We start from the raw sequence: 23,216 nt of genomic DNA on the forward strand, positions 1-23,216 counted from the left end.
TAGAAAAAAGTGTACAAGCTCTAGGGATAACCGCACCCTGCAGAGAATTGTGACGACAAACCCATTCAAAAATGTGGGGGAGATCCACAAAGAGTGGACTGCAGCTGGAGTCAGCGCTTCAAGAACCACCACGAGGAGACTCATGAAAGACATGGGATTCAGGTGTCGCATTCCGTGTGTCAAGCCACTCTTGAACAAGAAACAGCGCAAGAAGCGTCTCGCCTGGGCCAAGGACAAAAAGGACTGGACTGATGCTGAGTGGTCCAAAGTTATGTTTTCTGATGAAAGCAAGTTCTGCATTTCCTTTGGAAATCAAGGACCCAGAGTCTGGAGGAAGAGCGGAGAAGCACAGAATCCACGTTGCATGACGTCCAGTGTAAAGTTTCCACCGTCAGTGATGGTGTGGGGTGCCATGTCATCTGCCGGTGTTGGCCCACTCTGTTTCCTGAGGTCCAGGGTCAATGCAGCCGTCTACCAGGAAGTTTTAGAGCACTTCATGCTTCCTGCTGCTGACCAACTTTATGGGGATGCAGACTTCACCTTTCAACAGGACTTGGCAGCACACAGTGCCAAAACCACCAGCACCTGGTTCAAGGACCATGGTATCCCTGTCCTTGATTGGCCAGCAAACTCGCCTGACCTTAACCCCATAGAAAATCTATGGGGTATTGTGAAGCGGAGGATGCAATACGCTAGACCCAACAATGCAGAGGAGCTGAAGACGACTATCAGAGCAACCTGGGCTCTCATAACACCTGAGCAGTGCCACAGACTGATCGAGTCCATGCCACGCCGCATTACTGCAGTTATTGAGGCAAAAGGAGCCCCGACTAAGTATTGAGTGCTATACATGCACATTCTTTTCATGTTCATTCTTTTCAGTTGGCCAACATTAGAGAAACAAACATTTTTTCATTGGCCTTTAGAATATTCTAATTTTCTGAGATACCAGATTTGATGTTTTCATTGGTTGTCACCTATAAATATCAAAATTAAACGTAATAAACATCGGAAATACATTGGTCTGTGTGCATTGCATGAATATAATGTACAAGTTTCACGTTTTGAATGGAATTACTGAAATATTTTCAACCTTTTGATGATATTCTAATTTACTGGCCAGCACCTGTATATTACAATGGCTGTTGGCAGGAAGGATCTCCAGTAGCGGTCAGTGTTGCAGCGAAACTGAAGAAGCCTCTGACTGAAGACACTCTTCCGTTGTCGGACAGTCTTGTGAAGAGAATGCTCAGGGTTGTCCATCATTTTCTTGATTCTCTGGAGAATCCTTCTTTGCATCATCTCCTCCAGTGGTTCCACAGTCGTCCCCAGAGCAGAACCAGCCTTTGTTATTAGGCTGTTGAGCCTTTTCAGGTCCCTGCTTCTGATACTGACCAGCACCTGATTTATCATTGCCCATCATGATCAATGGAAGAGATGGTTTGAATTTCCTCTTTCTCTGTGTCAGTTTTGCTCCCGCTCTGCACCCACGCTTCTTGCGTTTTAGCTCATTTGGTATTTGTGACTTAAGTTGAGGTATTATTTCAACCTTTCCTATGTTAATCAGCTGCTCCCGATTGTCAACCAGATTGTTACCATGGTTACGCATCATAACAAATGCTCAAAAAGTGAAAAAAGTGAAAAAATAGCAGTAAAAATCCTCTAAGCTTACCAGCACCAGAAACAGAAAAGTTAAATGTCAAAAATATACCGTTTGTCTTGAGAAACTAGAAGAAAAATGTCCCAAAAAAGGCAAAGCTTACATATAGTCAACAGAGCTACTCCAACATGCAGCCACCCAGAGCAGCCCACTTCCGGAAACACACCAACAAAACCATACACAACAGTTAGAAACAGACTAGTACACCCGAAAGACAAGAGACCAGCTGGACTTAAATGTGGAGTCGTTTACGAAATCCCATGCAAACTTTGCAATAAAACATACATAGGAGAAACCGGACGCCAAAGAGTGCGAGAAAGAGGAAGTCAAAAACACACAAGAGCAGCAAAAGAAGAAGCAGAAAGCACAATAAAGAAGTCAGCCGTAACAGATCACTGCACAAGAGAAGACCACATAATGGACTGGGACAACACAAGGATCATAAACACCGAACAACAGAAATACAAAAGATGGAGAAAAGAAGCTATCAAGATAAGGAGACGTGGATGTGGGACCATGAACAGGGACGATGGAGTTTACTCATTGGATCGCGCATGGGATTGCATCATCGGAGAGGGGAGGTCGGGCAGCAGAGGGCGACAACGTCCTCTGCTGCCCACTGATAAACGAAGGAAATGACGCCACCATCGGCGTCAGCCTGATTATGTTTGCAGCCGCAAACTAAACGTTGCAGGTAAATAAACCTTTTCTGTGTTTTAAAAAGAACTGAAAGATGGAATTTTTGAAGCCACTTGAGGTTTGTGCAGAAATAATGCAGAATAAACCAGAAGACCGATGAGTAAAACTACTCTGGCTGTTTCTTTCCGGTACAAAACAGGTGAAGACTGAGTAGGTTTGAACATGTGCTGAGTGTAGATAGTCTCTATGTGAGAGACGGGTGCTGAAGATTAAGCTGCCTGGCAAAGAGATTAATGGATGCATTGAGGGGAAAAATAGCATGCATGGAATATCAGAGGTAGACTTGTAGGACAGGAGAAGGAAACATGATCACCCGAGGTGATCTGTAACATGCAACAGAAAAGAAATATTTCCACCCAAGACATAATTTTTGCACCAATGTTGTTGTCTAACTGCCCTGGAGGAGCTAATTCAGACTTCAGTGTGTAAGTCAAATTATCTTCCGTAGGAAAATACCATTTTGGAATATAACTTGGAATACAAGACAAGTTGGTGCATTATGAAAAGAGCAGAATTTTTTCACTCAGTGCAGTTGCATCTAAATTGAGTTATGGCAATAATCAGGCTAATACCAGAATGGGAGCCTTTTATACTTGTTTCCACATCTGTTAGGCTATCGTTTGACTTCGCTATGGTAGGTGGCATCATGCGTCATTTTGTGTTGGCATTCTTCTGCTTAGCCTAAAGTGACACACAAACCGTAAGCACACGTTGGCAGGAGCTAAGTAAACAAAATAAAAGCAGGATATTCACAATGGCCGAAAGAATGGATGACAACGTCGTGGCACAGAACATTTGGTATGTAAAATGTGCTGTTTGATGGTGTTGCACATGAGAAATAGATTGCATCTGCAGTCTCGCCACTTCCAGGAAGGGGAGTGCCCAGGTTGATCATAGCTTGGATAAGCTGTCAAGTTGTTTTTAAAGAGAAATGTGTTTTTTATTCAAATTCAATTCAAAAATACTTTATTAATCCCAGAGGGAAATTGATTGCTGTAGTAGCTCAGAATAATAATAATCAAGTCATCAAAGAGTTGTTGTATATTACAATGGCTGTTGGCAGGAAGGATCTCCAGTAGCGGTCAGCGTTGCAGCCAAACTGAAGAAGCCTCTGACTGAAGACACTCTTCCGTTGTCGGACAGTCTTGTGAAGAGAATGCTCAGGGTTGTCCATCATTTTCTTGATTCTCTGGAGAATCCTTCTTTGCATTATCTCCTCCAGCGGTTCCGAAACTGCTGAAACTCTGGCTGAGTCCTTGAAAGGGCTTCGAGTTCATCCATCTTGTTGGCCAGTGATCTCACATTGCCCGTTATGATCGATGGAAGAGATGGTTTGAATTTCCTCTTTCTCCATCTCCGTTTTGCTCCCGTTGTGCACCCACGCTTCTTGCGCTTTAGCTCATTTGGGATTTGTGGCTTCAGTTGAGGTATTATTTCAGTCTTTCCAATGTTGATCAGCTGCTCCCGATTGTAAACCAGCTTGTTGCCATGGTTACGCATCATAACAAATGCTCAAAAAGTGAAAAAAGCAACAAAAAAAATAGCAGTAACAATCCTCCAAGCTTCACAGCACCAGAAACAGAAAAGTAAAGTGTCCAAATAAATACAGTTTTTCTTGAGAAACTAGAAGAAAAAATGCCCAAGAAAAGGCAAAACTTACATATAGTCGACAGAGCTACTCCAACATGCAGCCGCCCAGAGCAGCGCAGTTCCGGGGAAAATAAATAAATAAAAAATAAAAAGTAGCATGATCTGGGTGCCTTAGCTCGGATTAGGAGCAGGCCTGTTTGGTTTGACTTCAGATGGACCTAGGTTGTATTTCATGAGTCTGAATTTAGTCGCACTAATGCAGTAATTTCATTTTCCCTTCCTGCATGTAAATCCATTGGCTGCTTGGCACATTTACGCTACAGGCAGGTCGGTAGACCCCTGTAAGCCTTTCACTGTAAATCTGAGCTGCTGTCTAATGTTTATCGGGTTTGATTAGCTGAAATAAAAAAGTTTGGTAATTATTAGGGATGTGAATCCCGATTCTATTCGATTCAGATTCTCGGGGTTAAGATTTGATTTAGAATCTTTTCTAGATTTAAATTGATTCTTGATTCAAATCGATTCACAAGTGATACTCTTAGTAACAGACTGTCGACTGGAGTGTAGACTAGAGAGTGTGTGTGTGTGTGTGTGTGTGTGTGTGTGTGTGTGTGTGTGTGTGTGTGTGTGTGTGTGGTCTGATGAAGTAGGAAAAAGAAAAGAGAATATGTGTCAGTATATGTGAAACATAGCATGTCTTCAGCATATATTCTCACAAGCCAGTAACATTTATTAACAACAATCGATTCAGAATCTTTCTAAATGAGAATCTTGATTCAGAGGTGAATCGATATTTTTCTGGCACCTCTAGTGACTGTGCCTACAGAAGTGTGCAGGTCTTTTTTCCTAAGTGTGATATAATTCATTCCTTCAATTTAGAGTTAATCTAATTCGTCACAGAAAAAAGTGTCAAGCTGTTACTTTTCTCCAGGGATGCAGCAGAGGTATAAGTCACATTTGTAGACACGGAAACAAAATAATGTTCAGTGTCAGTTTTCTACCTTTTTTCCCCTCATAATCGTGCTGCTGCCTGTGGGCCAGTCAGTGTTGACATTGATCCCATTTTGTTGCATAATGCATAGAAAGATTTCTTTGGATTTTCAGTATTTCTAAGATATTGCGTATCACATATGATCTAATAATCACAGCTTAGCGGTAATTATGCAAGCTTTCAGAAAGCGGTGAACCTTTCACCATCTCCTTTCTGAAAGATTCAGCCTGCCTGGGGGGATGTTGGATTGAATTTTCTAGTGATAAGTTCCTAATGTTTCTCCTTTCTCTTCGTTTCTCTCCTTCAGATCCGGCCTTACGCAGGCTGTCTGGTTCAATACCTGCCCTTGCTCTGGAAGCAGTCGGAAGAACACAACATGCTTCGATGTGCCATACTTACTACACTCATCCACCTTGTTCAGGTAAAGTACTTTTATGAGTATCACTCATGTTTTATTAAAAATATATTCATAGCTGCAGACAAAAGCACTGAAGATTGACACAGCCAGCCTCAGCTTTCGGTATAATTTGGACCCCTTTGTTGCTGCGGCTGCATCACTTGATAGTGGCAGATGAAATGCTGAGTGATAATGACAAGCTCCCATAGAGAGAATAATACAAGAACACATCTGGCAAACTAAATGAGAAGCATTGGGGCGCACAGTTGATGGGACTCAGATTAATCAAGTGTGCCGCCTTATACTAATTTGATTTTGTTACAGCATACAGATTATATAGTTTGTCTCTGTCTTGATCATTTACACAAACGACAACGACTTGAGTGCTATGTATTCGTATTTACAGCCTGGTTCAACACAGAGCTTATAATGCAGAATTTTGCGGGCATGCTCACACACACACACACACACACACACACACACACACACACACACACACACACACACACACACACACACACACATATATATATATACACGTCCTTCTCAAAAATTAGCATAATGTGATAAAGTTCATTATTTTCTGTAATGTACTGATAAACATTAGACTTTCATATATATATATTAGATTCATTACACACAACTGAAGTAGTTCAAGCCTTTTATTGTTTCTAATATTGATGATTTTGGCGTACAGCTCATGAAACCCCAAAATTCCTATCTGAAAAAATTAGCAAAAGGTTCTCTAAACGAGCTATTAACCTAATCATCTGAATCAACTAATTAACTCTAAACACCTGCAAAAGATTCCTGAAGCTTTTAAAAACTCCCAGCCTGGTTCATTACTCAAAACTGCAATCATGGGTAAGACTGCAGACCTGACTGCTGTCCAGAAGGCCATCATTGACACCCTCAAGCAAGAGGATAAGAAACAGAAAGAAATTTCTGAACGAATAGGCTGTTCCCAGAGTGCTGTATCAAGGCACCTCAGTGGGAAGGAAAAAGTGTGGCAGAGAACGCTGCACAACGAGAAGAGGTGACCTGACCCTGAGGAAGATTGTGGAGAAGGACCGATTCCAGGCCTTGGGGGACCTGCGGAAGCAGTGGACTGAGTCTGGAGTAGAAACATCCAGAGCCACCGTGTACAGGCGTGTGCAGGAAATGGGCCACAGGTGCCGCATTCCCCAGGTCAAGCCACTTTTGAACCAGAAACAGCGGCAGAAGAACCTGACCTGGGCTACAGAGAAGCAGCACTGGACTGTTGCTCAGTGGTCCAAAGTAATTTTTTCAGATGAAAGCAAATTTTGCATGTCATTCGGTAATAAAAGTGCCAGAGTCTGGAGGAAGGCTGGGCAGAGGAAAATGCCAAAATGCCTGAAGTCCAGTGTCAAGTACCCACAGTCAGTGATGGTCTGGGGTGCCATGTCAGCTGCTGGTGTTGGTCCACTGTGTTTTATCAAGGGCAGGGTCAATGCAGCTAGCTATCAGGAGATTTGGAGCACTTCATGCTTCCATCTGCTGAATAGCTTTATGGAGATGAAGATTTCAATTTTCAGCACGACCTGGCACCTGCTCAAAGTGCCAAAACCACAGGTAAATGGTTTACTGACCATGGTATTACTGTGCTCAACTGGCCTGCCAACTCTCCTGACCTGAACCCCGTAGAGAATCTGTGGGATACTGTGAAGAGAAAGTTGAGAGACGCAAGACCCAACACTCTGGATGAGCTTAAGGCCGCTATCGAAGCATCCTGGGCCTCCATAACACCTCAGCAGTGCCACAGGCTGATTTCCTCCATGCCACGCCGCATTGAAGCAGTCATTTCTGCAAAATGATTCCCGACCAAGTACTGAGTGCATAACTGAACATAATTATTTGAAGGTTGGCTTTTTTTGTACTAATTTTGTGCTAATTTTTTGAGGAATTTTGGGTTTCCATGAGCTGTATGCCAAAATCATCAATATTAGAAACAATAAAAGGCTTGAACTACTTCAGTTGTGTGTACTGAATCTAATAAATATGAAAGTCTAATGTTTATCAGTACATCACAGAAGATAATGAACTTTATCACAATATGCTAATTTTTTTGGAAGGACCTGTATGTGTGTCAGTCCGTCCGTCAGTCCCTACATTTTCGGCCGCTTGTCCGGGGTCAGGTCGCGGGGGCAGTAGCCTAAGCAGGGAGGTCCAGACTTCCCAGTGGCCTAGAAGTACAAGTATCTGCTCTGAGACTAGGAAATCGGTGTTAAAATTCTGGTCAGGTCATACCAAAGACTTTAAAAATGGCACCCAATGCCACCTCACTTGACACTCAACTTTAAAAAGGGTTAGATTGGGGGGGGTTAAATCACCAAATGGTTCCCGAGGGCAGCCACTGCGGCAGCTCGCTGCTCCCCCAGGGGATGGGTCAAATGCGGAGAACAAATGTCACACACACCAGTGTGTGGCAACTAGTGGGGACTCAAACTTTGAAAACAGCAATTGGTGTTTAGCATTGTCTCGTTTTATTATCCGACACACCCCTAATTAAGGATTTTGATTGATATGTGTCTGGAGAGACGTCAGTACTAGCGATACTTGCCCCCCTGCTTGCTCCAGGGAAGGTCTCAGCCTCGCCCTGACCTTAAAGAGCAAGTCGCCCTCAAATCAACTTTTTTTTGTTGATAAACTATATAAATGAGTGTCTAATTGCTCTGTAGACAGGTTCAGTCAATAATTTGGCACTTTAGTTAGTCTTAGTAAAAATTTAAATAATCTGCCTAAACTGTCAGCGATGCACCGTCGTCAGGCAAAAACTCAGCACTGCATTAGAATTTAAATCTGCCATCGCTATTGGCTTAGAGGTACACTATGATGTTAGATGGTACATTATGATGTCACAATGTCGTGAGTGTGTGTATTTGTTAGTGGCCCCGCCCTCTCGGTCTGCTAGGCAACAGCATTTGTTGCATTTTTTCAAACAGGAAGTGGGAGTTGATTAAGAATCTGGTAGGGGGTGACTTGCTCTTTAAGTGTTACAGCCTAGAAAGCAGAGATTTGCTCAACTGCTGTCTACCTAAAAGTACCCTTCAACCTCTGTTAGCTTGGGTTAGCTCAGTTTGCTCATAGCTACATTGGCTCAGAGTTTGATGGGTGTCAGTCACCCACCCCCAACCTCACATTCCCACTCTAAGCTCCGTTTTTGCATTTTCCAGGAGTGACGAGATCTGTGACGCGGCCAATATGGCGGAAACCGCCCACTGGGTTTAAATGTGAAAACTATGGAAATGACGTTCCAGCGGGAAAAGGGACATAATTCATAAGCAGGGCTATGTTGGTGGTAACTCCATCAGCCTGAGTTCATGTTTGTGCAAAAAAAATTGTTTTTGTGTGCACCATAAATTCAAGATTTGTCTATTTTTTTTAAAATTATTGGCACATTTAGATTTAAAACCTACCAGAAACCGTTTCTCAGAGGACGATTTTTGTCATTCCCTACTCAGCCACTTATCTTAAATGTCATTAAAATCCAAATGACCAACAAATGATCTGTGACTCAGTTCCTGCAGTTTTGCTGCAGTGTTTTTTTTTTTCTCAAATAATTGAACTTAATGGACTCAAACTGTTATAAAGGGGAGGATTTTAAAAGGGGGTCATTAAATTAACATACAATAATCTCCAAATACCCATTTCTGCCTAGAGCATAGCATGTATTTTGCAGCAAAGTGAATGACCTTTGATACAAAAAGGCACTATTTCTTACTTCTAGCAATACGATGACAGATACTGGGAACCAATATGTCAGAGCTGTTGTACATTGAACTTTTATAGATCCATCCCTTTGCATTGTGCTGCTCCGGTCATCTCCAGTGCACTTTAATTAGACTGGAGCACAAAAAGTACTTAAGTTTTCAAGCTTTCTGTCTGCATTTCCTGTCATGTTGGCATTTATTGGCATTGAGTTTCTTGCATCTTTTTCTTCTGTCAGGGCCTTGGGGCAGAGAGCAAGAACCTTTACCCTTTCCTTCTTCCTGTCATCCAACTGAGCACCGATGTTACCCAGCCACCACACATCTATTTGCTAGAGGATGGACTGGAGCTGTGGTATGGATAAACATGCAGAACACGGAACATTAAAGAGTTGCAAGGGAAAAAAAAGAAGCCCCCCCGAGGCAGAAATTTATAAAGCACTTAGCAATCTCATTTTATCCCTCACTTTCACGCCTACACATGAATACTGTGTCTATTGCTGTCTTCCTCTGTTACTCTCCCTCTTCTCTACGTTGTGCCATTTGCCTGTGAGTCCCCTGTCTGTTATATCAGCCTCATTTCCTGACTCATCTCGACTCCATATTTAGAAGCCAGATGCAAACATTTTGCAGATAAGTGGTGGTTAATGAGCTCACCGTTAGATCTAGTTTAAATTGGCTTTCCACGGGCAGAAACTCCTGGTGGGCAACTAATTTGTTGATTATTTATGTGGCCCCTAATCTTGCCTTAATCAATTTTTTTTTTTTTTTGGGAGGATAAGTCACCAGAAAGTTTAGCTGAAAAGAATATGTTCCCTTTTGAGAATGATGACCAGATGTTTGGTGCATCTAAAGGTTCCTTTCATTCTGGAGCTAAGCCAGTCCTTCGTCTCTGGCCCATCTTTTATCCTTCCTGACAATGCATTCGCCTTGTTTACTGAGTCACTGCCATTCTTTCCTGCTTTTATCTTTCTGTGGACTTTTTTTGTCTAACTTTATGTCCTTTTCATTATCTTTCATGTTCATTTCGTATCTTGAGGGGTTTCTATCTTTCGTATCTTGGGGGGTTGGGGCGACTCCTGTGCCACCGTTGGGGCGACGGTGGCACAGGAGTTAAGTGCTCGCCCCGTAATCGGAAGGTTGCAGGTTCGAGCCCCGCTCAGTCTGTCGCTGTCGTTGTGTCCTTGGGCAAGACACTTAACCCACGTTGCCTGCTGGTGGTGGTCGGAGGGACCGGTGGCGCCAGTGCTTGGCAGCCTCGCCTCTGTCAGTGCACCCCAGGGCAGCTGTGGCTACATCGTAGCTCATCACCACCAGTGTGTGAGTGTGTGTGTGAATGAGTGAATGATTGTGTTGTAAAGCGCCTTGGGGGGTTCCAGGACTCTAGAAGGCGCTATATCAAATACAGGCCATTTACCATTTCTGGTGATTTTATCTCAAATTGCTCCACAAACCAACTGTAGCTAACTATCTCACTTTAGAAACACACATCGTACATTAAACTCGATTTAATCCGTTTTGTCATTAGTTTAAAGGTGTGGGACACAAACAATTTTTTTTAAATAATTATTTTTTATTATAATTGGTCATTGTGAGTTTTTACTCTGGCGTCGTCGTCTTCCTCCGCTTATCCGGGTCCGGGTCGCGGGGGCAGCATCCCAACTAGGGAGCTCCAGACCGTCCTCTCCCCGGCCACCTCCACCAGCTCCTCCGGCAGGACCCCAAGGCGTTCCCGGACCAGATTGGAGATGTAACCTCTCCAACGTGTCCTGGGTCGACCCGGGGGCTTCCTGCCGGCAGGACATGCCCGAAACACCTCCCCAGGGAGGCGTCCAGGAGGCATCCTGACCAGATGCCCAAACCACCTCAACTGACTCCTTTCGATCCGGAGGAGCAGCGGTTCTACTCCGAGTCCCTCCCAAATGTCCGAGCTCCTCACCCTATCTCTAAGGCTGAGCCCGGCCACCCTACGGAGGAAACTCATTTTGGCCGCTTGTATCCGCGATCTCGTTCTTTCGGTCATTACCCAAAGCTCATGACCATAGGTGAGGATTGGGACGTAGATCGACCGGTAAATTGAGAGCCTGGCTTTCTGGCTCAGCTCCCTCTTCACCACGACAGATCGGCTCAGCGTCCGCATCACTGCAGACGCCGAACCAATCCGCCTGTCGATCTCCCGATCCCTCCTACCCTCACTCGTGAACAAGACCCCGAGATACTTAAACTCCTCCACTTGAGGTAGGACCTCTCTCCCGACCCGGAGTTTAAAACACTTTTAATACACCTCACCTTTAATACACTTAGGTATTCCTAAACTTTAAACCAAAAAATATTCTCAAGATGAAAAATAAGCCTGTTTCAAAAAACAATGCTGAGGCAAAGCTGCGGCGACATCAGGGAGCCTTTGGCCATTCATAAGTGGTCAGCGTGTGGCGGTAATGTAGTGTGATTGTGTGTTTTTCACTAAAGATTACACAATGGTGGTGTAAGGTGGTTGAGTCTGTGCTGACGACATGCCGTCACAGACATCCTGTTAGCTAGGATGCTTGTTTTTTTATCTCGATTGAAGCCACGCCCCTTACGATTTTTCACAACCACTCCCAAAAGTGACTGTCCTTCTCAGTTTTCGGGAACTGTCTGGTGGTCTGTTTTTCAGCTTCCGGATCTCTGCATCACTCCAGTTTCACACATCAGCTGATACTGATTACATCACCTCGCCACGCCACCACATCATGTTAAAAGACACATCGTGGCGGCAGTGCTACGCCGGGGACACACCGGCCGCCGAAGCGCCGCAAAACGGGGACCGCTTTCATTCGGCGCCCTTGTTATCCTATTCTATAGACCACATGGGCCGCCAAAGCGTTGCGAAGCGCCACGCGCCAGCACGCTTCAGCCTGCGCCGTGCAGCGATCGTTTCGGCGTCTGCTCTATTTTTGTCGCGAGTGGACCGCATCAATTCTGGCAGGAAGTCAAACCTAGACATAAGAGGCTGGCTGGTAAATTTAACAAATTAAAAGATTTCAAAATACAATTCCGCGATTGTCAAATGTGTTCGTAAACAAACACTGCATAAAAACCACACGAACACACACACACACTCACAGAGCGAACTTGTGTGTGTGTGTGTGTGTGTGTGTGTGTGTGTGTGTGTGTGGGTGTGGGTGACCACGTGAAGGGGGTGTGGTTTTGGGTGTTTTTCAACCGGAGCAAACAGGACAGAGAGGCAGAAAGTCATAGGCCAGCTATTAACAACTGGTTCACGCCATAGGTTCACACACACACAAACAGCAAGGGGGAGGGGGGTGTAGAGGAAAAGAGCAGAGTAAAGGCGGAGAGGAAATGGAGGACACCAAGTGGTTAAAAGAAAAACTACGAGGCGCGCCTCGACCGGAGCGGAGAAACAAGCGTCTGGTCTGAACTGAGAAGCAGCGAGCAGCGACCGAGTTTCGTGAGCGCTTCGCCTCACGGCGCTTCGCAGCGCTCCGGCGGCCGGTGTGTCCCCGGCGTTACCCTGTTTTCCGCCACGGTGCCTTTTTAAAGTGGCTATAAAAACTTGCTTATCATGTAGATTGTATAATAATCTGCATGTTTTATTCTCCTGATCTCAGTGTCCTACAATTTTATTTTATTTCTTTTCATTTTGTAAGACACTATGTCATTTCTTAGTTTTGTCACCAGCATATCAGATTTTTTAGCACTTTCACACCTTTTCCCATCAGATTTCTCTGACCAGAACACTAACTTGTTTTTCTCTCCTCCATCCCTATTCCAACACCTCCTTCTCCATGTATTACGTTTTTTCACCTCTGTGATTCCTATGTTCTCCTTCTCTCTGTCTCTGTAATTTGTTCTGTTTTATATCTCGCCCTATTCTCCTTTGCCACCTCTAATCTCTGCCTTCTGCACTCTTTTCTGGCAACCTCTCCCATTTCTTCCTCTCGTCTCTCTACTTTCCCCGCTGCCTGCTCTCCTCATTCCCGTCCTCTTATTGTGTAGGTTGGTGACTTTGGAGAACAGCCCAGCCATCACCCCAGAGCTGCTCAGAATTTTCCAGAACATGTCAGCTTTGCTTGGTAAGCTCTCATTTGAATTTTTATTATTTATTTCTTGTTCAATTTGGATTTTTTTTCCCTTTTGAGTTTTATGCATTAACATATAAATTAAATTAACAGAGAAATAATAGGAAATCACAGTAATGTCAGAAATGATGCAACTTTAAAGACATTTTTTAATTATTTGAATAATTTAAAGTCGGAATATGAACTTCTGTATTTAAAAGGCTTTGCTTTTCTAGAAACTTGCAGTTCAAACAGACGTTCCGCGTTAGGAAATGTTACAATAAAGATTAGTAAGTTAAAGTTGCACAATTTAGAGGGACTTTACAGAGTTTTGAATTTTTATGCTCGCGATTGCCCCCTCAGGCCAAAAGCGTAACGGCAGCTTCAATAGTAGGCTCGTGCACGAGGAGCACATGCTGTACGTGCACACTCCTTAACGCAAATAACAGCTGAGACAGTCTCTTGTGAGTGTGTGTGTGTGTGTGTGTGTGTGTGTGTGTGTGTGGCCCGGAGGACAGAGGACAGGAGAACGTGCAGCTAATTAATTAAATAATTTGGTTCTGTACCTTTCTCTTCAGCACAGCCGACAAAGGTTTAAGATGGGTCAGTCCTCCTGCATGCTCAGATCATTCCCTTCCCTTGCTTGAAAAATTGTTCCAAAATGAAAGTTGAACCCACATCTTTTTTATCTGTGAATTCAATGTCGTTCGACGAGTCTCAAATAAAAATTTAAGCATCTTACTGTAAAAAAATATACCATTAATGTAAAAAATAAACTCTAAATGAACTATGTTCACACCCAGAATCAAACCCAGGTCTTCTGCTCGAGAGTTCGACGTCTTATTAGGTGAGCTAAAGCGCCAGTGACGTCCTTCGTATCTGTAACTTTTATATCCTTGATGACAGCTGAAACAACGTTCAAAGAACGGTTCGGAGTGAAAATGGCTATTTTGTTGCTAATTTGCAGGAAATATCTAGAAGAAAGTTCTACAGAAAGTAGCTAAGGGTCCTCAGAAATGTAGCTAGCTTTGTCACTATGCGTTAGGAACAGCGACAAAGTGGCACTGCCTCTCTCTCTGCTGCTAAAGCTACTGATAGCAAATGCTACGGGCGATGCCTGAGCGTGAACGTGCATGAAGCAGCCTGCTCGACCCGAGCATCTCTCTTTTTCTGTGATTTTACAGAAAAACAGGCAATCACAGTAAAAATGCCAGGGCTCATTCTACAGGACCAGGGCATTGCAGGAGAATGTATGAAGAAGAAATTTATTATTTCTATACATGTTTTGGCTGTCAAACTTCCATAATGTCCCTTTAAGAAAGAAAAAGTGAAGAAAGTTGATCAGATCTATTGTGACAAATGTGATTCTTCTAATTGTTCTCCTCAGGCTGTTGTAGCTTGTAAAGATCAGAGTTGTGGCGGTTTGCTGCTCCTTGAGGCATCCGAGCTGCAGCTCTTGGTCCGTAGGCAACCATGAAGGCTTGCAGATTGAATTGAGCCTGCTGGATGATTTATCACAAGCCCAGAGCACCGGGACACCTCTCATGCTTTGGTGTGTGTGTGTGTGCATGTATGTGTGTTTGGCCTTGAGTGGGATGAGGGACAGCACTGATTTAATGTCTGTACACAACGAGAGAGTGAGATTAATATGACCACACGTGTAGCCTCATTGACTTAGCTGGCACATCGGATTGCTTACTGTATGGATAGGGAATCCATCGGGCACAGGAAACCTAAGAAGGGAAGACGACGGTCATGGATTGGAAGTGATGGCGGTGGAGGGAATTATAGTGGATAAAGACGGAGAGCTGGATGAAATGTAAGGAGGCGGTAGGTGAAAATAAATTAAAGAAGTGTTCCTAAAGAAAAGGTTGTGTAAAAGGAGAGGTTATCCACCGAGCTAGGACGGGAGTGGATGGACAGATAAGGCCGGCCTCCTTATCTTCTGCTGAACAGAGACAAGCAACACAAAGCACCGAACTGCTTAATCTTTGTTTATTTTCTGCAAAGCATCACCTTTAGTCAGATCAAGTTTTAGACGCAATAACAGAAAATTACACGCGGGAGCCTGGAAGGTGTCAAAAGTGATTAGAACTAAGAGGCCTTTTGAATAAAACCGTGTGAAAATCAGCCGGCGCGTCTTTGCAGGAGGAGAGGGAAACGAAATGATAAACAAATATTCTGAAATACTTTGAAGATTAATCTATTTATTAACCTGCGAGGAAGGCAGAGCATAGAGGTCGACTAATAACACGAACGACATTGATGCATTTCTAGAAGTCTGAGGAACTTGAGGTGCAATTGCCTGTATTTAAATGACTGAGGCTGATTTTAAAAGTTTCAGTGGATGCTAATCAGCCGGCACATTACTAGATTAAGTGTCTCTGACGATGGAGTGAAGAAGGGGTGACAGACTCTCGTATTAGAAAGCGAACAGATATATTTGAAGGTCGAATGGTGAGCAGTAGAATGTAGAAATGAATGAGCTGATAAGATGCTGAAGGGTTTGACAAACGGAGATGGAAGCACAGAATCCAGGTTGGATTCATGCTAAACCAGCAGAGTCAGTCTAAGAGCGTTTCCGCTGCCAAAATCTGTCCGCAGGTTTGCTTTCTGTAGGGAAGTTATCAGGATACGCGTGCTCTTCTTGTGAACATGACCTTACCTTGCCATGTAGCCAGATTCGAGCTAGATTTGTGAGATTACAATCGTGAGAGGATCCATCTTGGCACCTCATCGCTCTCTGTTTCTCGCTAAAACACAAATTCCACCTGATCTGCATCCTACATCTGCAGCTACAGGCAACGTGACGAGAGCGAAGAAGTGGAAACTTGTTCACCGCCTGGCTTCGATTACAGATCCCCTTTGATTTGATTGGTTTGCAGATCACTTGTGTTGATAATAGACCCTTTATCACGTCGCCTAATGCCTGGTTCATGCTTCTCCGTCCACTCCGCAAGGGACAGACGCGCACGGATTTACGGAAGCGTTTTGCTCTCATACTTCTCCGTCTCCTGGAGAGTGTTGCAAAGCAATTCCTCGCCAGGACAACAGAGGGCGTAGCACTGTTCTGTGGTATCCTGTCATGAATCGGTCCAAGATAGTGTGTTTATATTGTGTTTTTTGTGTATATAAGAGATTTTAACACGGACATATTTGTCTCTCATTCTCCCACTTCTTCGTGCGCTCCCCACCTCTAAACCCACGTTTCCTGTCATTTCCGTCCACAAATAAAACGCTTGCTGCGCATCTTTTCACTCCTCCAGTCACGGCAGAATGAAACGTTCATATTTTTAGAGGTTTTTTTGCGAGGTATTCTTCAAGCTTCTCCATGTCTGCCGCTAGTTATCCTCGGCTCTCTTTGCAATGGCGGCACTGTAAACAACAGCGGTGTCCTGACCAATCACAAGCTTGCGTAATCCGTCTCGTTCGATGGATGTTTAAAAAAGTGGGCTCGACTCCGTACGTATACTTGCGTGCCTGCCGGAGCCCTACGCAAGGACGGATAATGGCGTTGCGTGTCTCCGCACTGACGCAGACGGAGAAGCATAAATCAGGCTTAAGTATAACCCCCCCCCTCCATTTTTTAGGCGACTCTGTTTAATGAACCGGCATCCACACAATGTGCCATTTCCTAGTTTTTGCATAATCTCCCTGATAAGACGGATATTACCTGTCACATTCCTCCTTCTCAGCAAAACCAAAAAGACGAGTTTGCTCAAAACTTGTATATTAAATGAAAATGAACAGCTGCACACATTTTGACATAACCATCCATTTTATGTCTCCTTTATGTGCAGGTCAAACAAATGGGCTGAAATAAGAGCTGCAGAGGTGGTGTAGGATTGTCCACTAAGCTCAAGTACAGTGATTAAACTCAGGCTTGAGGCATTTCTGAATAATTTTTTTTACTTGGGAACTAAGTGCTGAGTTTTCACCTTAAAGCAGTGATGTTCAAACTTTTTGAGATATGAACCAAAGTCACTAAGTTAGTAGTTGGGGGCTGAAATTTTAACTCGTACTCATTATCAGCTGATTATGTGGGGTTGGGTCCTTGGGGCAGCAGCCCTAGCAAAGAAACTAAAACTGTCTTCTCCATCGTCCTCCACCAGTTCCTCTTCTGGGACCCCAAGTCTTTCCCTGGCCAGCCCGCAGATATAATCCCTCCAGCTTGTCCTGGATTGACCTGGAGGCCTCCTGCTGGCAGGAAATACCAATAAAATTAAATTCAATTTGGAAAAAAAAAAACTTCTTTAACTTGAAATCTCTTTACTTTAAATTTTTTGTAGAAATAATACATGAAAATGGTCTCATACATTTGTCTTTATAAAATAATGTGAAAACCGAGGATCTGTTGAGTGTATACTCTCTAATTTACTAGTTTTGATGGAAATATCTGATATCAATAAGAATGGCATATTAATGCATTTTCAGTCTTTTTTTTTTGTTTGTTTTTAGTCTTGTGGTGTGCACATATCTGCCTTTTACTCAAAGCTGTCCTAGAATTCAAAACCACATTTACCTTGTTGTTAAATTTAGGCAGCTGGGGATGTTTAACTAGGCTTTTTGCTGCTAATCTTGTTTGTCCCTCAGTTGGGGGACACTCGGGCTCAAAGGGCTAATGTAGCCTACTATAAGGTCTATGCTGTCTCAGACCTACTTTCCTATGTTTTTTTTTCTGTTCATTGGATTGGGTACATGTTTATAAACATGTCAGATGATAGCCAATGGCTAATGTCCAGCTGTCGTTCCATGGAGAGGAAACATACAGGGTTAAAAATAAACTTTCATAGGGAACATAAATGATTCCGATCTCATAGCAAAATGAACATTGAAATGTTTTTATTTCACATCAATTTTATACACAAAGTCCATTAAAAAGCTAAAAAACTCATTCATAAAAAATTGCATGCACTCATGCAATTAATTCTACAGGGTGAATAATCACACAAAAATAGTCAAACATATAAAATAAAACCTCCATGAGGTGTTACCAATGTTAGTCTGAGCTGCTGCTAATGTCAGTCTCAGCTGCTGTTAATGCTAGTCTTAGCTGCTGCTAATGCTAGTCTGAGCTGCTGTTAATGATAGTCTTAGCTGCTGCTAATGCTAGTCTGAGTTGTTGCTAATTTTAGTCTGAGCTAGTGCTAGTCTGAGCTGCTGTTAATGCTAGTCTTAGCTAATGCTGGTCTGAGCTAATGCTGGTCTGAGTTGCTGCTAATGCCAGTCTCAGCTGCTGTTAATGCTAGTATTCGCTGCTGCTAATGCTAGTCTAATGCTAGTCTGAGTTGCTGCTAATTCTAGTCTGAGCTAGTGCTAGTCTGAGCTGCTGTTAATGCTAGTCTTAGCTAATGCTGGTCTGAGCTAATGCTGGTCTGAGTTGCTGCTAATGCCAGTCTCAGCTGCTGTTAATGCTAGTATTCGCTGCTGCTAATGCTAGTCTGAGCTAATGCTAGTCTGAGTTGCTGCTAATTCTAGTCTGAGCTGCTGCTAATGCTAGTCTGAGCTGCTGTTAATGATAGTCTTAGCTGCTGCTAATGCTAGTCTGAGTTGCTGCTAATTCTAGTCTGAGCTACTGCTAATGCTAGTCTGAGCTAATGCTAGTCTGAGCTGCTGCTAATGCTAGTCTGAGCTACTGCTAATGTCCTTGTTGTATGAGAGGACAATAACGATAAGGGATGTTGGAGCACCACTCATAGATATACTGGGAATATCCAGACTATCAATGAATCCCAGACAGACCCACAGCTTGTGATCCTTATCACTTATTCACTTGTGTGTTCACACTGTCCACACTCCCACACTGTAATCCCTCCACCATCAAACATCGCTCTTTTGCCCTCCTGCCTCACATAAACATGTTAACTGTTTGTCTGTTCATCTCTTGTGGTCAGGTCAAAAATCTGCCGCTCATAATTTGCAGTGGAAGACCTCACTCCGATGATTGCCACAAAAGGCCCACAAGCCTCACTTTGGATGCACCTGTCCTAAAAGTGTTGAAATCACATTTGAGTTAGTTTGCAAGTGAGTTTCCGAGTCTAGCTAATGTGTAGTTAGACTTGAGATCACTTCCAGGCCAGATATCAGCCTCAATAATGTCACTGCAGAACAAAAAGTTCCAAGTCTGACTAACTCCACCATAATGCCACCCTGTTTGTACAAACTGAGACCATTCTGGTTGCTTTCTTCTGCAAAAACAAACTTTAAAATTCTAAATGTTCCCTTTAATAGCAGCATTGGTGGCTGATTAAGACGTGTACCAGATGCTTCAAAGTAAAAAAAAAAATTTCTATGTTCTCCAAGTTTAGATAAAATTAATGAGTTCCTATTAGGCATTTACCAAACGGAGTGCCTGATAGACACTATTTAAATAACTGATTAGCTTTTAGCTATTTTGTTAGCAAAAGTCCTCTGTAATCTTCCTCCTTCCTCCTGTCAGGCTATTTTAAATTGGCAATCTGTTAAAACAATTTTCACATTTTTCTTAAGACACTTGGTGACAAAACACTACACATTGCTCTGACATTAGAATAAACTGTATTTCTTATTGCTCTTGGCTGTCTTTTCTTACTCCCATTGTGCTGCTGCAGAGTTTCATAAACTACTACCCAAGCTAGCATTTGAAGTCAGGGAACATTCATTCCAGAGGAAGTGATCATACGTTGGAAAGACTCTGAGTTTGGAGTGTTTCAACCCTATGAGCACTTGCTTCACCATTACGAACATATGACTTCTGATTAGAATTCACAGTTAATAGCAAGGCGAAAATGAGTTTTGACTCCCCACTTCCTAGGTGCCGTGATTGCGGCATCATTTGAAGTTGGACTTGGGTGGAGATAAATATGAGCAGGCTGGACATTTCTGCTGTGAATACAAAGTAAAAATTGAGAGGCTCATTGGCTAAGATTTATAGGACTAAAATGAAAAGTTGTGCACATGAAAAGTTGCACTTTTCACAAAATACACCCTGTACAATTACACCTTATTGTTAGCATTTAATGCTTTTTCCCACGCTTTGTTGCCTTTTCATGCTCGGTTCGCATGTTGTTCTGACAAACATTATGTTCTTCAGGTTACTTTAGCACATTTAAAACACAATAATTGCCTTGCATGTAATTAGCTTGTCACTGCTATTCTTTGAGGGAATATTCAAAGCTGCTGTGATAAAAGATAATAGCTTGAAGGTATGGTCGCAGGTCAGAACAAATTAGCATCCGGTTTTCAAGTGAATCTTTTTAGCAACGAGAAAAAAAGAGAAGAAGACAAGTTTGTTATGCAATCCCTGTGCATTTATTTGCATATATTGATAAATGATGAATACTTCTAGAAGAAATAAACTCATGCTTTTATTCCTTTTTGTCAGCTTTTGGCCACTTATGCGTGGCTGCATTTTACTTGAACATTCAGCAATTCCCGATTTCTTTTTTTCTTTTTCGTTTTTGTAATTTCTGCTTGATGGAGATGAGTGGAGGGATGTGGACCATTGAGAGACTCTGGCTTGGGAGGATGTTGCAGCATGCCAGGTATGTGGCCTGGCCTGTCTGATAACAAGCCCTGTTCTATCACTGCTAAACGGGTGCAGCAAATTCCCTGATTAGTAAGTCAGGAGCCTAGCTGCAGCTACATTGTTAAACAAACTCAATGCTCTGTATCACTGTCAGTACACTCTGAACTAGGATCAGTTTCTGTTGTTATGCGGTGCACTGACTTGTGCTGATGGAAAGTAAGTAGCACTAACACCGATTAGTGTGAGCAAATGATCGAGTTAAAGTACTCATTTATTTTTATGTCCTGTTATTTTAACACTTGTGTCACTGCAAATGGCTTCTAGGCGAGTGAAAGCAATATGCCTAATGAACTGGTGGAAATGGAGGAAGTGAACAGATTGTTTCAAAGGGCTTAAACTAAATTATTGCAAATTAGGGAGAGCATTACAAAACCTAATCTTTTGATGTGTTTTTAAAGAAGGATAACTCTGTTTTTGTGAGCAGTCTTAACGTCCCTCATCTGTCGGTAAGTTAAATGATTGTTACTTTTTAGTTGATTAAATCGCACATAATGATAAAGAATACAGTCGTTACCAGAAATCCTGAGACATGTCATATTGCCGTTCATTATTTCGGACAGTGCTTTTAACCAAATGAATTAATCCAAAGTGCTCCCTTTAAAGTAAGAAAGAGCAGTTTCCTGCTCCTTTGCCCTACTGGTTAAAAGTAGAGGCCGACCGATATATTCAGCTTTTTCTAAATCAGCCATCGGCTGAAATCATTTCCTTTGTGACGTCCACTACAATACAGAAGAAAGAACCCCAACACACTGGTATTTTTTTATTGTTTTGAGTTTGTTTTATATTTGACATATAAATATCAAGAGATTTATTTACTTATGTAATTTATATTGCACACAGTGTGTTCAGTTATCTTTCACAACCAATGTGCTGCTAAAACGTGTGTGTGTGTATTATATAATATATATATATATTTGCCTTAAGAATTGGCTTTCGATATCAGCAACAAAATTCTTAAAAATTTGGCATTGGCCTTAAAAAATGTCGGTTGGCCTCTAGTTAAAAGTGGAATCACAGCTACAGTAAACAACCCTGCAACAGCCCGCTGTAGCTAGCACTACCAATGCGCTAAGGCTAACGTGAGCCAAGTCTTACTAAATAAACCACAAATCAAAAAGATCCACATCGTTGGACCAACAATATTTTTACTTACAAGTCCAGGTCATTATCAGTCCGTGATTTCATAGCCTTTTTCAGCTTCCTCAGACTAGTGCAGGCCACACTAGGGGTGGGCAATATAAACGATATAAGGTAGAAATTGTATAAAATTGGGTAATGATAGAGTTTTGGGCGATATCGCGATAACACATGACATCACTAAGATGTGCACCCTGCTGGCATTGGGGCAACAGAATGGCAGTGACCGCAAGCATGGAGTGGGTGGAGGAGGAGGCCCAAATGCCTCAAGTGGCATATATTTGCCACATGAGGATATTTAAAAGTATGTCATTTTTGACATGTATAAACAAGAAAAAATATATCGCAATATATATCGTTACCGCACATGCTTCAGATTATATCGCCATATAGATTTGAGGCCATATCGCCCATCCAAATCAAATCAAATCAAAATCAAATCAAATCAAATCACTTTTATTGTCACGTCACATGTGCAGGTACACTGGTACAGTACATGCGAGTGAAATTCTTGTGTGTGAGCTTCACAGCAACAGCGTTGTAAAAATACAGTAATGTAAAAACATGTAAAATATAAAAATGGCTAATCTAAATATACAAATGAATAAAGTAAACGATAAGATAACAGATATAATATATACAGAGGCTGGTATGTGCAAAACTGTGGCATTAATTTACAGTATGGAGTGTGTAATGTTGGAGTTTCAGTAGTGAGGGTGAGGTGTCTGCGATGTGTTCAGCAGTCTGATGGCCTGATGGAAAAAGCTGTCTCTCAGTCTGCTGGTTCTGGACCGGATGCTGCAGAACCTCCTTTCTGATGGAAGTAGTCTGAACAGTTTATGGCTGGGGTGACTTGAGTCCTTGATGATCCTCCCCGCTTTCCTCAGGCACCGCTTCTTATAGATGTCCTGGAGGGAGGGAAGCTCACCTCCAATAATCCTTTCTGCACACCGCACTACTCTCTGGAGAGCTTTACGGTTGTAAGCGGTGCTGTTGCCATACCAGGCGGAGATGCATCCAGTGAGGATGCTCTCAATGGCACACCGATAGAAGGTCCTGATCCCTAGGCCACACCAATGTTTACTCCGGTTTTAGCTCTTTGATTCGCCTCCAAAGACATTACGCTTACTTTTACTTCTTGGCTCTGCCATGATCTCAACAGAAAAGCAAACTTCTTTTTCATCTTCTTGTACTTTTTAGTAATGATCATCAAACAGGAAAAGCTAACTGCGCAAAAATAGCTAACGGCTGTAATGCATATTAAAGAGTGCCTCCTAGGACACCTAACCGCTCCACAAAACTGTAAAATGCAGTCAAGTGCGGCCAGTAGAGAGCTGCAGCGTGGTGTCCGATATGACGACCACAGACCTGCGAGTCATGCTCACC

At 42.8% G+C, this 23,216-nt stretch overlaps 1 protein-coding gene across 1 annotated transcript in view; it reads left to right on the forward strand.

The window, feature by feature from the left end:
* Positions 1 to 23,216, forward strand: part of ipo11 (importin 11) — a 215,357-nt gene that overhangs the window by 121,766 nt on the left and 70,375 nt on the right. Inside the window, exons 20-22 of the mRNA XM_015972857.3 lie at positions 5,248 to 5,361; positions 9,305 to 9,420; positions 13,065 to 13,141. Of these exons, the coding sequence (XP_015828343.3) occupies positions 5,248 to 5,361; positions 9,305 to 9,420; positions 13,065 to 13,141 (307 nt within the window). The remainder of the gene's footprint in view (positions 1 to 5,247; positions 5,362 to 9,304; positions 9,421 to 13,064; positions 13,142 to 23,216) is intronic.

Source organism: Nothobranchius furzeri, chromosome 17, assembly GCF_043380555.1.
Source record: "Nothobranchius furzeri strain GRZ-AD chromosome 17, NfurGRZ-RIMD1, whole genome shotgun sequence".
Classification (NCBI taxonomy): domain Eukaryota; kingdom Metazoa; phylum Chordata; class Actinopteri; order Cyprinodontiformes; family Nothobranchiidae; genus Nothobranchius; species Nothobranchius furzeri.